The 15647-nt window shown below is 41.2% G+C and overlaps 1 protein-coding gene across 5 annotated transcripts in view; it reads right to left on the reverse strand.

Moving 5' to 3' along the window:
- Positions 1–381: 381 nt before the first annotated feature.
- The window catches only part of CTTNBP2 (cortactin binding protein 2), a 150255-nt gene continuing 134989 nt past the window's right edge, over positions 382–15647 (reverse strand). For 3 of the 5 annotated variants that reach the window (XM_013050944.2, XM_004741903.2, XM_045062913.1), the window contains 7 exons: positions 14728–14906; positions 11803–12008; positions 10943–11128; positions 8563–8626; positions 6528–6660; positions 5444–5542; positions 382–1500 (listed from right to left, as the gene is read on the reverse strand). In XM_013050944.2, coding sequence (XP_012906398.1) covers positions 1297–1500; positions 5444–5542; positions 6528–6660; positions 8563–8626; positions 10943–11128; positions 11803–12008; positions 14728–14906 — 1071 coding nt within the window. In that variant the 3' untranslated portion in view covers positions 382–1296. Of the gene's footprint in view, positions 1501–5443; positions 5543–5621; positions 6661–8562; positions 8627–10942; positions 11129–11802; positions 12009–12525; positions 13840–14727; positions 14907–15647 lie in introns of those variants that run through there. The other 2 variants (XR_006601388.1, XM_045062912.1) reach the window with 2 other exon arrangements.

Genomic DNA, 15647 nt, shown 5'->3' on the forward strand with positions numbered 1-15647 from the left:
TGGCATAATCTTAACCACCCATTAAGATACTTGCAGATCTTTTTGAAAAGTTCAATAGTATCAGTGTATATGTGTGTGTTTCAATGTAAGTAGCCATTCTGGTCAAGAGAGGGCTTATACTAGTCTTAGACAAGTAAATAATTCTTGGTACAAAATCATACCTTTTAGGGGATATTTATGAGAGAAAAAGAGGTTTTGTTCACTGAACACCTAACTCTTAGACCTCCACTTAAACTTTTTATTTAACACTTTCTAACAGGGATGGGCGTTTCTGTGAACAGCTAGTGAAATACCAACAGGGAGAACACATATTATACCTGAACACAAATCTCCATTGCATGGATAAACTACTAAGAGCTATAGATAGAAACTACAGCAAAATTGTTTCACTAATTCAATATTTTATTGACATCAAAGCATTTTAACTTTGAGTTGTATATGTCATTTCCTTAGTAATTTTTGAAGAAACACTTCCAGAAAATATTATCAACTTTTACCAGTTGTGCTACTAGAATTAAATCGAAAAGGGAGTTAACTCTAAATTAATTTATTGAAGCATTTACAGTTTTATATTCACTTAGGTACAAAACTTTTGTAAGAAAGATAACACTTTTATTGCATTATATAATTTCGTATTTTATAGGAGTCATAATGCAAACTCATAAGCATAAATATACATAATGCAACCAATCAGCAATGTAACCATTAAAAGATTTAAAATGTAAAACTAGAATTTAACAGGCAAAATACTTAATATGGCTTTTAATGGAAAGTAACTGTTTAGAAATGATTTGTTATTGCCTCATTCTAGTCATTCAAGTGAACATAAAGTTATGATCTCTATTTAAAAGACCATGTACATTTTATAACATGTATGCAATATGGTTCCTGGACTTTGTTAAATATACATATATACATATATATACATATACAGTACACTGACAGTTCTAGTACCCCTGAACATGTGGATTAAAACTATTACAATATTTCTATTATAAAACTACTTGAAAAGTTGGCATCACCTCCTGGTATTGAAGTTCAATCCTACAGAATTGGAAAGAAAAAAGAAAAAAAAAAAAAAACCAAAAACGTTGGTTATAAATACATTCTTTACAAAAAAAATTGAATAGTGGTCCCGCACTCATACTTTATATTACAGTGAAAACATTGCCTTCATTTAAAGGTATTTACATCTTATCCTTGTTTTCTGTGTGAAATATACAGAAGTTAAGAGTGAGACGATTGTAGGCAGGCCTATTTGTTTGGTTTTTCTACTTGTTCGTTTTTGTGGAAGTTTCAGATCTCTTCTTTTGAGTTGTTGTTGATTTCTATTTGCCTTGTATTACTGCTGCTGCTGCTTCTTTTGGTGTTCTGGGAACACTGGGTGACTTTACTTCTAGGAACAGGAAGAAAAGATTTAACTCTTGAAACACCCAACTCCATCTTTGACTGACTGTTGCTGCATTCGGTCGGTTGGTGGCTGCTGAAAGGACTGACCTCCTGGAGAGAAGAGAACAGAACAAGCCGGTCATGTCTGACCTGGCTGCCAACGGCTCGCAGCAGTTCTTTCCTCCTGCTCTGGGTCTCTGCCCCAGCACAGAGGAGTTTCTCCTGCAAAACCAAACAGCAGCCTACGGAGAGGAGAGGCTAAAGGATTAGCTTCCTCCAGACCCTCCACCTGATTTTCATTTAGGCCCTTCATGGCCTCAAGACTCCACGAATCGAATGTCGGAGTCTGTGAGCTTCCTGAAGTCCTAGCCCCGAAGACATCCCCAAACTGGATTGGCCAGAGCTGCTGTCTCTGTCAGGAGCTGCACAACACTGAAGTCTATCACCTCCGGTGAGTCACCTAACTTTTCGACACTACACAGTAAGTGCTCAAAAAATATGTGTTAGCAGTTGAACTACAAGACAGGAACCCTGCTCTGGTGGTTTCTCCTAGAGCAGAGAACATGCGTGCTCTGACAATGGGGCTTCCCTTCTAGGGCATCAAGGCTTGCCCACAGCTGCAGAGCTGCACAGGCGACATTTGTCCCCAGTCTCAGAGTGATGACACTGGGCCGGATCTCAGGCTCCCATCTTCCGCTCAAGATGTTTGCCCTCTAGAGTGTCTAAAATTCCGCCAACCAACCCACATGAAGGAAGGCCTCCTCTGTGAGCTGCTCCCCATGCCTCTCAAGCAGTTCATCCTGACTTTCTCTCCTTTAATGCAACTAAACAGTAATGTGACCATTAAATGCTTTACAATGTAAAACTAGAATTTAACAGGCAAAACAGTTAATGTGGCTTTTAAAGGAAAAGTAAGTAAGAAAGGAAAGTAACTGTGTGGACTCACTCCCCTGGCAAGTGCATTCTCCTGGGTATGTTCTTAAATCAAGAAAATGGAACTTAGCGCTGGGCCTAGTAAAACCAAGTCCCACTTATAATTTGGTCTAAAACACCAGGAAACTCAACACATACAGTATATTTAGAAGAAATGGCATATTGTAGTAAAGCCAGCTGGATGGTATACACAATTTCTGAGCAGGGGGAGGGAAATCTCAAAGTGTCAGGGCTCAGAGAGAGAAAAGCTGATACATGGCATTCTTTGCTGCTTCACCTCATCGTCTGCACCATGAAGGCGAGGAGTGGGCTGGTGGCGTATCTTCATGGTCTGAGACAGGAAATGCTGACATGAAGTAAACAAGAAGCTAAACGTACTTGGGGTGCCTTCTTGACGACCAGGGACCATTAAGGCTGGGACTGTAAAACAGGGCCCGTGACTGAAACACAGAGGGACATTCCTGCCCTGGAGCAGCTAAGCCCAGGTGTTGAGGTGTTCTCCCTAAGGCTGAGCAGTACGAGAGCCTGGGACTATGAGACCCTGGGGTGTTCATGCTTTCTGGGCTACAACCCAAAAGTTCTATTAAACACAGAATGTTACTTATCTTTGAGCTTAATATGTACAACATTTGATAACTACTAGTTTGTACAGAAAGGTACGGCACCTAAATTAAATTTTAAAGTAATATTGTTAAATTAGAGCAATTCATTCATTTAATATTGACTCACAGCTACAAACTAGGAGGATACTATAATCCCTGCTCTCTAACTGGGGAAGTCGGGGCCAGTTTGGGAAACACTGTAGAGAAAATGGCAGTGAGGTGGATCTTTGAGGCTGGACAAAATGGAGGGCCAGATCAAAGCTGTCTTAGAGCACTGGCCGCACCTCAAAATCACCAGTGAGCTTTTAAACACCCCAAAGTGCAGGCTGCACCTCACACCAATTATATCAGAACCTCTAGAGACGGTGGGGAGCATGATCTGGTCACTGGGGTTTAAAAACAAAATCCTCAAGTGGATTTCATTATGCAAAGATGGGAACTTTTGCTTTCAGGGAGTCATTTGGTTTCCATGAGAAGAAAACATATCAGCATCTGTTGTATTCGTGATTTAAATATGGGCATTTGTTTTTAATTTAGAAGGCTAACCTGCCACCAGATTAATACACCCCACTACTTTCCCTTACTGTTGGAGCAGTAAGGAATTCTGTTGTGAGAAATGATGACTGTTGAAAGTGATTGCAACTAGCCCAGAGAGCTCTTTAAAAAGAATTACTTCCTGATAACAGAAGAAACCGGGCATCTAACCAAGAAATGCTAGCTGAGTTTATCAGGATAGAAAAGAAATAAGCCTGCCAAGTTTCAGAAGGCTGTCCAATGTGTTACTTTGCCCTCTGCTGGCAGGTTCTGAGAAAGACACCTCCTCGCCCTAGAGGAGCCCTTCCACCTGTGTTCAGTGCGCTGCGAAGCAGAGGGAACTGTCCTAATACCTACCTCAGCCCCACCCCACGATGCCTTTGTAAGAGCCCAGACAGTGTAAAAGGACATGTGTTTTTAAAGGCCTCTTTTTAAAACAATGCTGTCCTGAGTTCCCTGAGCATAGCCCACTTTCAGTACTGTACTTTGTGGACAGTACCTTCTTGGGGCAACCCGTACTGTGACAGACAAACAGGAGTACGAAACCTTGTCTCCATTAGATATTTAAACAATGCCAGTTGGTCACTACCAGTCAACATTTTTATGTAGGAAAGTCGCTTGGCCCTGTGGAGAAATAGTGGTTCGGGGTTCTTTCCACACCTCTGTGGCCTTTGCATGGACTGACTGTTCCGCAAGAACCCTAAAGAGTGGTCCTGGGGGCCCAAGAAATGTGTTCAGGAGGGGCAGCTCCTGACCAAAAGGTATTCCAGCCAGAATTCACAATGGGGACTCCACATCCCCTCCTTAGGTCACTGTCCCTTACATGCTCTCCAAATTATGTGTTTGCCGTGCTTTCTAAACAGTTCCCAGTCGGGGAGACAGACATGGTGATAGTGTGAGCAAGGAAGGTGATGTTCTTCACAGACCATCATGTTATGTATTTTTCATCTGGGATCTCAGCCTTGCCAGTGCTTCCCACCTTCTTTCTTCCCCCAAAACCTACCGCTCACATGTAACTAATTGGGACTAGAAGCTCAGGAAGCAGTGGGAGAACAGGGCTGTGGTGAGCAGCTGATGAATAATTTAGTAGTCTCAGCATGCTCACTTCATCATTCTTCCCTCTGCAACCCTCCCCATCCCAGGTCTTCCTAAGCCGCCACAGGAGAGGTTGAGAACAGGATGTGAACCACACACTCCATGTGACTGGGTGAACAGACCACCTCTTACTAAATGCCTCTGTGAAATCTGCATTCTCACAAAATTACTACTGGGTAAGAAGTCATTATATTCTTCCTGTTCACCCAGGAGTACCACGCTGGGCCATCTCTTGGCACTGATTAACCAATCATAGAAGTTATCTTGAGAAGTTCATGAAGCCTATTGAAATCCTGGCTCTGCCACTTGCCATTCTGACTTGTTTTTAAAGGAAAGTACCACATGGAAACCAATGCATGCTATGGCAAGTTAAGACACTGAACTTTTTGAAGGAGGACTTTTTTTTAAAAAAAGATTCTTACTTATTTGACGAGAGTACAAGCAGGGGGAGGGAGATGCAGCCTCCCCACAAAGCAGGGAGCACAAAGCAGCCCTTGATCCCAGGACCCTGGGATCAGGTCCTGAGCTGAAGGCAGATGCTTAACTGACTGAGCCCCCGCCCAGGCACCCCTAAAAGCACTTTACATTATTTAGCCTGTTAGAATTCTAAAATGCAGGAAAATTTAAAGGTTCTCAAATGAATATATTTTAAAATAGAAGAACCAAGACAGAAGTCATACATTATACTTTTGTATATCATTCTTCTAAGCTATTATCTAATAAACAGTGATCTTTTTAACCTTGATTAACTACTGAATACACTTACCTTTACTTCTCTTTTCACAGCTGTGGCTGAAATATAATTCATGATTCACACCGAAAGAAGATTTGGGAAGTCCATTCCATAGCAATCCTTTTTTGTCTCATTTTGCAGGAAAACGGGCACTTACCTTCGGTGACACTGGCATTCTTGGATTAACAGTTGCTGAAAAGGCAGGGCTGTTCCCTGGACTATCAAAGCTCCTTAAATCATCCCTGGAATCAGCAATCTGGAAAAATGACCAATTATCAAGTCACAGGTACACACTCAAGGCACAACTTAAAGTCACTACAGAAAATCTCTGTTACCTTTTTCTCTGACCCTCAGGAGCTCTATGAGCACACCCTCAAGGCCTGGACTACTCACAACAGACTCCAAGGCTTTAAGTGAAACTATAAGAAAATGCGTAAGAAATTATCTCTAAATCAAAAGATGACCAGACGAGCCCTATAGAAAAAAAAAAGAAACTGTCCTGGCAAAATTGTAAGAGTCTAATCATTACCTTGTTTTTCCACTGTGTAAATATTTTAGCTCATTTCTGGCAAGGTTATACTAGGCTGTCAATTTACCTGTGTCCCAGAGATTAGGATGCAAGCGTTTCCGTGGAACCTCTACATTGTAACTGCCTTCTTATCCTTCCTATCAAGTAAAAGGCATTGGTGAAGGATGTCTGGTTCAATTTGCTACAGCTGACAGAGTGCCAAAGCAAGTTGAAATCGATGCTGCTGACACCACCTTTGAGATTCTGGGTCACTGATTCCTCTATTTGGATCTCAATTTTCATAGATTAGAGACTATATGTATTACACAGGCCAAATTTTCTTGCAAGGAAGGCTGTGGCTGTTTCTCTGTCTATAACATGAGTGCTGTGATGACCTCTTATGGATAGGTGACTCTTATACCCACAGTAGAGAAAACAAAAGGAAGAAAAGCCTAGGGAAGGTGTAATTTGAGCTAATGCAATCAACATGCGATTTTAATTTCCGGTCTTTCAGAGGAGTTACAGAACACAGGCTGTACTTCACAACTTCTTTATTATATAAAAGATATTTTGGAAAAAGGGGCTTTCCTAAGCAAGGCAAGGAGGGTTTGATTAGCCATAGTAGTCAATCAGGAATTTCTTTCTGGGTGGAAATGTGTGTTAGGCTCTGGCTCTAGGGTATCTTTCCTGGTCGGGGAGCCAAACTGTGTCTTAATCCCTCTGGGCTGCTTACCTTGCTTATGTCAGATTCGGATTTGCTGGAGCACATACTCTGCAGTTCCTGGACAAGGTCTGCTTCATCATCTGAACCCAGAGAGAGTCTCTGTTCCAAATTCAATGTCAATGATAGATCGTTCTCTAAAGACCTAATACAAAGTTCAGAAAAGAGTTTTTAAATATCCTATAAAAGAATCTGTCATTTGATGGCAAAATTCACTCACAGGATTTTGGGATCTCCTGCTCAAAATTTTATTCATAGAGAAATCTACTTGGTTTAGAATATTCCAGTCTCCTTTCCTTCCCTCTCTCCAAGTCTAAATGAAACTAAGACATGAAACACTGGGTAAGTAAGGGGCAGTGTGATATCCCAGAACAAACTTGGCTCTACCACTTACTAGCAACATGGCCACGATCACATTTTCTTTCTTTTTCTTTGCTTCCCGTAACACTTCAGTTTCTGGGTAATCAATACGATAGAATTACTGGGGAAATTACATAAGCCGCCCTCTAGAATGGCTTCAGCCGTTCGCCTGGCCGAAAGAAACGTGTGTTATGGTTTCCTTTATCCACCTTCTCTCTCTTTACACTTCTCCCTTCTGCAATTCTGTGAACTTGGTTCTAAAGGGTACCTGTCCACTTTATGGGTTACAGGACACACACTTTATTGGGTTACAACGGAGAGCTATTTATACAGTGCCCAAACATCTCCGTTCTATGATTAACCAGATTATCCTTTGCATCTCAAAATTTGTAAGCTGAAATAATTCCCTAGGAGAAACATAATAAAATGATCACTTTAAACACTCAGCACCTAAAACCATGTTTCATTTTAAAATATTGGTCATCTGAAACCTGTTTATAAAAGTTCACAAATGGAGGATTTTATCGTATCTTTATGGCAAATGCATTAATGATCAAGTTTGATTAAAAAAATGAAGCCCTTTTTGTTTTCTCTACTGTGGGTATAAAAGTCACCTATCCATAAGAGGACATCATAGCACTGGTGTTATAAGGAAGGTTGTGGCTGTTTCTCTGTCTATAAGAAAATTTGGCCCGTGTAATACATATAGTCATAGTCTCTAAGCTGTGAAAATTGAGATCCAAATACAGGAATCAGTGACCCAAAATCCCAAAGGTGGTGTCAACAGCATTTAGTATTTCTAGCCTTTTCAACAAACTAAAAGGAAAAAAAGTTTTATGTTAAGTTATATTAAGCTTAAAGAATTTTTTTTTTAGGGCGCCTGGGTGGCTCAGTGGGTTAAGCCGCTGCCTTCAGCTCAGGTCATGATCTCAGAGTCCTGGGATCGAGTCCCGCATCGGGCTCTCTGCTCAGCGGAGAGCCTGCTTCCCTCCCTCTCTCTGCCTGCCTCTCCATCTACTTGTGATTTCTCTCTGTCAAATAAATAAATAAAATCTTTAAAAAAAAAAAAAAAAAAAAAAAAAAAAAAAAGAATTTTTTTTTTAGATTTGATATGAAGGCGAGAATAAGCTATCCCCAAATGTGTCACTTTGGCCTGTGGGTTATTTTGATCTGAAGTCAATCAAGATCCAGATGACTCAAGGAAAACTTACCTCTCCCTTAAGTACCGAAGAGGAGGATTTAGAATTTATAAAGAGCTACTTCCAGAGCTAAGTTTTTTATCTGAAATACCCACCTGTCTGGCAGGCCAAGCATCTGCTCTTCCTCTCCTGTGGATCAGCCCCTCTGCCTTGAAGCCCCAGGCCCCTATACCATTCCTTAGCTCGGGATGGGAACATAAACCTCAACTGCGTGACTGGCCCTTGAGTCTCTTACCTTTGGTATTCCCAGACCCAGGAACTCAAACTCATTTTCTCCTGGCACTTTGTCTTATATGTCAGTTTGATTCTTAGACCAAAGAACCTCCAAGGGAAACTTTTCCCACCATTACACATTCATTCATTAGATTTCAGTTTAACACCAGCATTTGAAAGAACTTTTTTAAAAAAAAAAAAAAAAACATATTAACAGCATTATAGATAAAGCAAACAATACAGGTTTTATTTGTAGAAGTTAAAGGGAAACTTACTTTTGTTTTGACAGAGAAGCATTTCTGTTATAATTCAGCTGAGATATAGCTTTAACTTTAATACCTGTTTAAAGAAAAAATGTCATCATTTTCAATAGAATCAATCATTGTCCCTGTGCATCTTGAACTCTGCATTTAAAAGAAACAGACTTTGGACTCTGTTTGATACTGTTTTGGGACTGAATCCATCTCTTGGGGACTTTCTCCTCAGGGCAGTGGCACTGGATAGAGCTCCCTGCACAGGGATTGCTTTTATAAGTAAATGGTCCCTCTTCTAAAATTATATGAATGCTGCTAGCACAAATTATCTCTAAAGAATGGTTTTGAACAGTTGATTTTAATATATCTTCAGGAAGAGATCATCAGAGACCATCTCTATACTGATTTCTTTGCCCATATTTTTGTTGTCAGAAAGGGTGGCTCACAGATTTCCCTAATGACCGGACAGGTGCCCGGGCTTGGTCCCTGTCTCCTGAAGCCCATGACTTGCCATCATCATAGCCTTTCTGTTTTGGGTCAGGAGAAAAAGAGGCTTTGTCTTCATGGAACTTTATGATAACCCATAGTTACCAGTGTAGAATGCAAAGTGGTTTCTATTTTGATAAATAATGGCTTCAAACCAGTATCAACCCAAACTGTGTAATATCAAATGTAATTATTGGGATTAAAAACTTAACATTATAAAAAATTAAATATCCTAGTTACATACAATTTTATCTTTTGAATGTGGTTTCTTATTTCTAAGAATTTATTTGATATATCAAATAGTTCTAAAATATGAAATTATAAATGATTTTATATTTATATTCAGTAATTTAACTTTTTACTATTTTACATAAGTTTTCTGAGTTGGACTTGATGTTATTGTAAATTCATATTCACTTTATTGCTTTTGTCAACTCTACTGTATACACTGACAATGCATATTGTTTAGATAATTATTTGGCTCAAGCCAGAGGCTGGTCTTAAACCCTACAGATAATTGTAATAAACTCAGAAATGATAGTGAAGAGCCTGGTTGGGCTCTGGTTGGGTATCCCATATCTGAGTGCTTATATGGGATTACAGGGGCATGGATGGAGGAAAACAGCATCAAACTTGCAAGAAGCAAAAACATGGATTGTGGATCCCCATGGTGCCAGGAGAGGTGATAGGGACAGAGAGCCAACAGTTTCTGAACCTCAGTCTTGCTACCTGGAAATGGAGACGCTAATCCTTATCTGAGAGCTCTTTTGCACTACACAGAGGAATAAACAAGTAAGTGGAAGGTACAATCCTTACTGCAGATGGCACCCTGGGAGTCTCCAGGCCATAGGAGGGGGCTGACATGTAATGACTCTACTCCCTGGATCCAACACTCTAACTCTGGGAAGTCAGGACAAGCTCTTAGAATCAAAATATGTCCTATTATACTTTTTTAAGGTGACTGCTATGTTTTTATAAGTAAGCTCTCATTCAGTGACTTTCCATTCAATCATTAAAAAGAAAAAAATCACAGTTCACACGCATGGGGTAATTCAAAACTGCATGTGTTAATATTAAGCTTGCATTTTATGGATTTTTAAGTATGAAGACGTCTGCATGAATGAACAAAAGCAAGTTTTCATGTTTTAAATTTTTAGCATATTCTCTTCTAGAAACTCTACTTCTATAAAGTGGGCATGGAATTATACAGAACAGGGTATGTTGGGGATGAGAGGGCCTCCTGAAGACCCAAAATTACATCTAGGAGAAATAAATGTACAATGCGTATGAGCTTGGAACATCTTTTCATTCTTACTCAAATATGGATTTCCTGTAGGGAAGACAATTTACCCTATTAACAAAGCCAAAAAGAATAGGTCTAACATCAGAGATAAACATTTTTTATCTTGTTGAAAACTTGATAGTTGAAAAGTTGAAAACTTTTTCTCAGAGAGGATGTTTCATTATACTGAATCAGTTTAAAAGTCTAGGAGAACGTAAATCCTAAGAGGGCAGGGATTTTTGTGTTTGCTGTCTTTACAGGAGAAAGAAATGTGTAAAACGGATTCACTCTTGAAGGCCTTACACTGGGATCAGACATCTCTCTCTATATATACTTTAAAAAATTGAAGGCTGGCTCAGAGAGGACCCAGAAAAGGAGAAAACAATGCCGAAGTACAACTGTTGTATTACATCGATTTGATGGTGGATGCCACAAACCAACGATTATTTCCCAGGTACGGGGCTCCCAGATATTTTTGGAAATGTACCTACTACCCTATTCATTCCATGAAAATATGCATTGAAAAACTCAACTTTGTGGAATGCATAGTGAGAAAAGTATAAGCACACCTTCCCTCCGAAAGCAGAGGGCGAGTGCCCACGTTCGTCCTGGCAGATCAGCCGCCTCACTTACCTTCCTCGCTCGGGCCCGGCTTACTCCAGGACGGTGGAGAGAAGCGGCCAGACTTCTTGCGAGGACTGGTGCTCACTTTTCTCCAGGCCCCACTCTCTCCTTTCTTTCTGCTACAGCTGTTGTAGCTTGAGACTATAGATAAAGGGAAAGCTCCTCCTTTGAAATCAGCTACGTGCTGGTCCAGATCTGAAACAATACAAATCGTGTTTTGCCAAAAAGAAGGCCGTGATCATGTGGTTTCACAGTCAAGTAAAACAGAACAATTGCAATTCTCCAGGAAAGACTCTTCAAAATCATGGCTGTGCTTACTATCCTAGCAGGGATGTTGTGACTCAGCCAACTGTACTTGGAGATCTGGAATTATTGAGCCAATAATTTAAAAAGCAAGTTCTCCTATGATCTCATTTATATGTGGAATTTAAGAAACAAAACAGGATCATAGGGGAAAAGCTGAAACCAGAGAGGGAGACAAACCATAGGAGACTCTTAATCATAGGAAAAAAACCTGGGGGTTGCTGGAGGGGAGGTGGGGGATGGGGTAACTGGGTGATGGGCATTAAGAAGGGCACGTGATGTAGTGAGCACTGGGTGTAATACAAGACTGATGGATCCATGACCTCTGCATCTGAAAATAACAATACATTATATGTTACCTGAATTTAAATGAAAGAATTTTTAGGAGGAAAGGCAAATAAAAAAATTTTTTAAAGTTCTGGGACAATGGTGTCAAATGTACATTAAGATCGAGGTAATTTCTTTACTTACGAAGAGAGAAAGAAGAGCTCTCTTGAAACGAATTCAAACAAGTATTATGTACGAGTGACTTTCCTTCCCTCCCCTCCCAGCACCAGCCCACGTACCTGCTCTCTGGAGGGGACAGCCATGCAGCACCGCCTTATTGAGCAAGATGCTGAGAGCCACTTTAACCACAGCCTGCTGCCCTTGGCTCGGGCGGCTTCTGGCCGCTGTCAGCCCCAGGCCCGGCTGTCTTCTCACAGAGGCTCTTGACAATACTGCTTCTTGAACTCTGGGTGCGATGACAGCATTCCACAGCTTAGCCATCCACCTTGCAAGAGAAGGGCGGTTGGCAGTGAGGCCCAGTCACACCACAAAGGACTGGTTTGAAGAACGTGGAAAAAACACAAGTGTTTCTACAGATACACTAACTTTCCTAGGTAGATTCGAAATAAGTGCAATTGGGGTCCCTGGGTGGCAAAGTTAGACAGCTGCCTTGGGCTCAGATCTCAGGGTCTTGAGATTGAGCACCGCTTCGGGCTCCCTGCTCGGAGGAGAGTCTGCTTCTCCCTCTCCAGCTCCCCCGGCTTGCATTTTCTTTTTAATAAATGATGTCTTTCAAATAAAAAAGTGCAATTATCCAGTATCAAAGATGTTTGACTTTGCCTCAAAAATATGATGTTTTAGGGGCACCTGGGTGGCTCAGTGGGTTAAAGCCTCTGCCTTCAGCTCCGGTCATGAACCCAGGGTCCTGGGATCAAGCCCTGCATCAGGCTCTCAGCTCAGCAGGGAGCCTGCTTACCCTCCCCGCCCCCTGCCTCTCTGCCTCATTGTGATCTATGTCTGTCAAATAAATAAAATCTTGAAAAAAAAAATACGATGTTTTACAAAGAAGAGTGTTTACGTGTCTTTCCTTTTACCTTCTAAGATCACGGAGAGCAGGAATCAATGCTTAAGTATATGTTGAATGAATGCATAAATAAAATACATGGAAGGGAAAGTAAATTTATAGGCAGAGGTCTAGAAAAAAGATCTCCTGGAAACTGATGTATACATAGCTTAAACTTATTTGCCCTATGTCCTTACTAAGATGCATATATTTTAGTATTTCTGAAATTGGTGTAGATCTTGTACTCTGTGGCAAATGAAATCTGTCTACCCCAAGGCAAAGGCTTAGTGTCTGCCTGTGGGTGTGCTTAGCTCTGCAGAGCAGGGATGGGGTCACCAGCTGTCTCCCCAGATGGACTCTTTGTAGTAACAGCTGTAGCAGTGGGACTTTACCCAAGTTTGGGGCATCCAACAGCAATTAAAATTCCTTTGTTGCAACTTTAAAAAAACACTAGTTTCAAGGCTGTAGAAGCTAAACCACATCTCCTGCTATAACGAAATTTTCAAAGCTATTACATACTGGCATAAGCCTTTCAAGACTGTTGAAACTCTTACCCAGGTATCAAGCGTCTGTGTATTGTAAGCTTCTCTTCTGTCTAATGATATGTAATTCAAGAGGAAAAAGGAACTATAAGAGGGGAATATAGACAAAAATCAGGCATCAGACCTGCACAGGTACTCCTAAAGGTACTAAGAGGTAAAGATGGTATACGCTTTTGTTTAAAAAAAAAAAAAAAAAACAGTGCTTCCTGAACATGGCTGCTGGGAGACAATATGCATGTGTGCATATTGAGTGTTCACTTCGGTTCTCGACTCTCTTTTCAAGGATGTTAGTTAGTATAGCAAACAGCCTTGGAAGAGAGAGACAGTGTCTCCTCCTGGAGCAGAAGGCAGATTTGTTTCCTTACTAGCATAATGAAAGTGATCTTTCCTGCCACGGCAAATGGTGGGTAGATCTGCTAGCACCCCCTTTAGGAGCCTGGGGGATTCTTAAGCTCCTGAGTTCAGCAGCTGGAATGCAAAGCCAGCATCCATCACCCCCCCAACCCAGGGCCTGAGATGCTAGGAGAACCACTGTACATGTGACACACAGGCCAGGGCTGCGCCTGAGTGAGGGAGACCTTGGCCTCCAACCCAGCCTCTGCATCTGCAGCAGCCTACCTTGTCAGCTTGCAAGTAGGGTACACGTCTCAGAGCAGAGTCTCTATAGTTGCTGGCAATGACTGAGCTCCAGACAGGAAAGGCCCAAATTAGATCCTAAGAATCCTGAGACTCTGGATGTGAAAAAGCCTTAAATTCAATCATAATACTGATGAAAAAAAGAGATGATCACATGAATAAATGTATTCCTGATCTTTATCAAGAAAATGCTGTGTTATCTTAATATTGTAATTCTTCCTTTTCTCCCAATTAGCTGTTATGAAATTGACCATTTGTTACAATAGAGAAGATAATTTGTGTGCCCTGCTTTCCAAAATGGACTTTTGCCCAGGATGCCAGAAAGTACAGAATCAATGCTAACAGTTAATCACAGAACTTACTAAGGTGGATTGTGACACATTTTTTTCCTCTTGATTTTCTATTTCATTAACTTTATTGCTAATACGTCTATTCCCATAAGCTGTTATAAAGGAAAACATGGCGACTATTTAAGTCTCATTAATAAGGAAGGGTTTTCTTTTCTTTTCTTTCTTTCTTTTTTTTTTTTTTTTTTGAAAGAGTGAGCAGAGGGGAGGGGCAGAGGGAGAGAGAGAATCTTAAGCAGGCTCCATGCCCAGTGCACAGGGCCCGAGCTCATGAACTGAGCTGAAATCAAGAGTCAGATGCTTAACCAACAGAGACACCCAGGCACCCCAACGAGGAAGCTTTTTAATTCATCAACAGAATGTAAGCTTTTGTGTTTTGTCATAGGGTCCTCGATGACTTTCCCATGTAAACTTTCCCAGGAGAACACCGCACTGCATGTTGAACAGGACTCGAAACTTCTGTAACAGATGGAAACCGCTATTTACTAGTCCTCCGAAAGAAGTCTCCTCTGGACCTACTCAGCAACGGATGAGTCACGGTCCTCCTCTGACAGGAAGCACAGAGCTCCTCACTCTCGCACATCCCGAAATGGCCACAGTGCTGCTTTAAATAGGTAAATGAGAAATGCCACTTACTTCACTGTCGCTTGGGCATGTCCTGGCACTACAGGACAAGACAGGAAATACTCTGGCCCGAGAAGTGCTTCAGGTGTGCCCAGGCGGGCCAGGCAGGAGTTGAGCTGCCGCCAGACAGCCAGAGCCCAGTCGACGGTCTTGCACACAGGATCACAGGGTGAGGGCACCTGACCTCTGAACTGCAGAGACAGAGAGTCTCAGTGTGGGGCTTGGCTTAGAACAGTGCTTTTCATTTTGTTTTTAACAGGTCAAAAATGAAAAACAGAAACATTTAAAACTACAAAACAAAACCCTAGCTGCATCTGAGCCACCTAAGATAGCTGAAGGAGGGACAGCTAATACATAGAATTATGTGTGTTCCTTGGGATCCCAGCAGCAATGTTGAAACAGTATTACTGTGTTACATGAGGTTTTGGGCACTCTTATAATTTCTCTTCTCTTCAAAAGAGGAACAATTGTTTTTCTCTGATATTCCTCCAGCAAGAATGAGATCATGTGCTACAATTAATGACAGCTGACTATTTATTTATTAATACAATTACAATGATTATTAAATACTAGTATGATGCCTGGTATTGTCCTGAAAGGCCTCTGATATGCCTTTCAGGACCTGGAAGAAGAAATTGTGATCAAGGGCCAGCATATGTCTGAGTGCCCCCCAAAGATTTGGTTCTGTTCTGCAGTCACAAGATTTCTGAGGTTTTGCAGGAGTCATTCATTCCCACCGCACATGTACCCAAGGAATCTGTTTTACTAACCTACTACTAGTGACTCTTGGTAAGCAAAAGGCATTATCCCTCCCCTCTGTCTATTCTTCACAGCACACCCCACATTCCCATTCTCAAACAGTGGAGAAAAGAGCACAGCTTAAAGCGTGGAACTTTCTTTTCAAAATAAGTAAAATAAATCCTTCATAAACT

This window comes from Mustela putorius, unplaced genomic scaffold (genome assembly GCF_011764305.1).
Source record: "Mustela putorius furo isolate JIRA1106 unplaced genomic scaffold, ASM1176430v1.1 tig00003845_pilon_pilon_pilon, whole genome shotgun sequence".
Taxonomy (NCBI): Eukaryota; Metazoa; Chordata; class Mammalia; order Carnivora; family Mustelidae; genus Mustela; species Mustela putorius.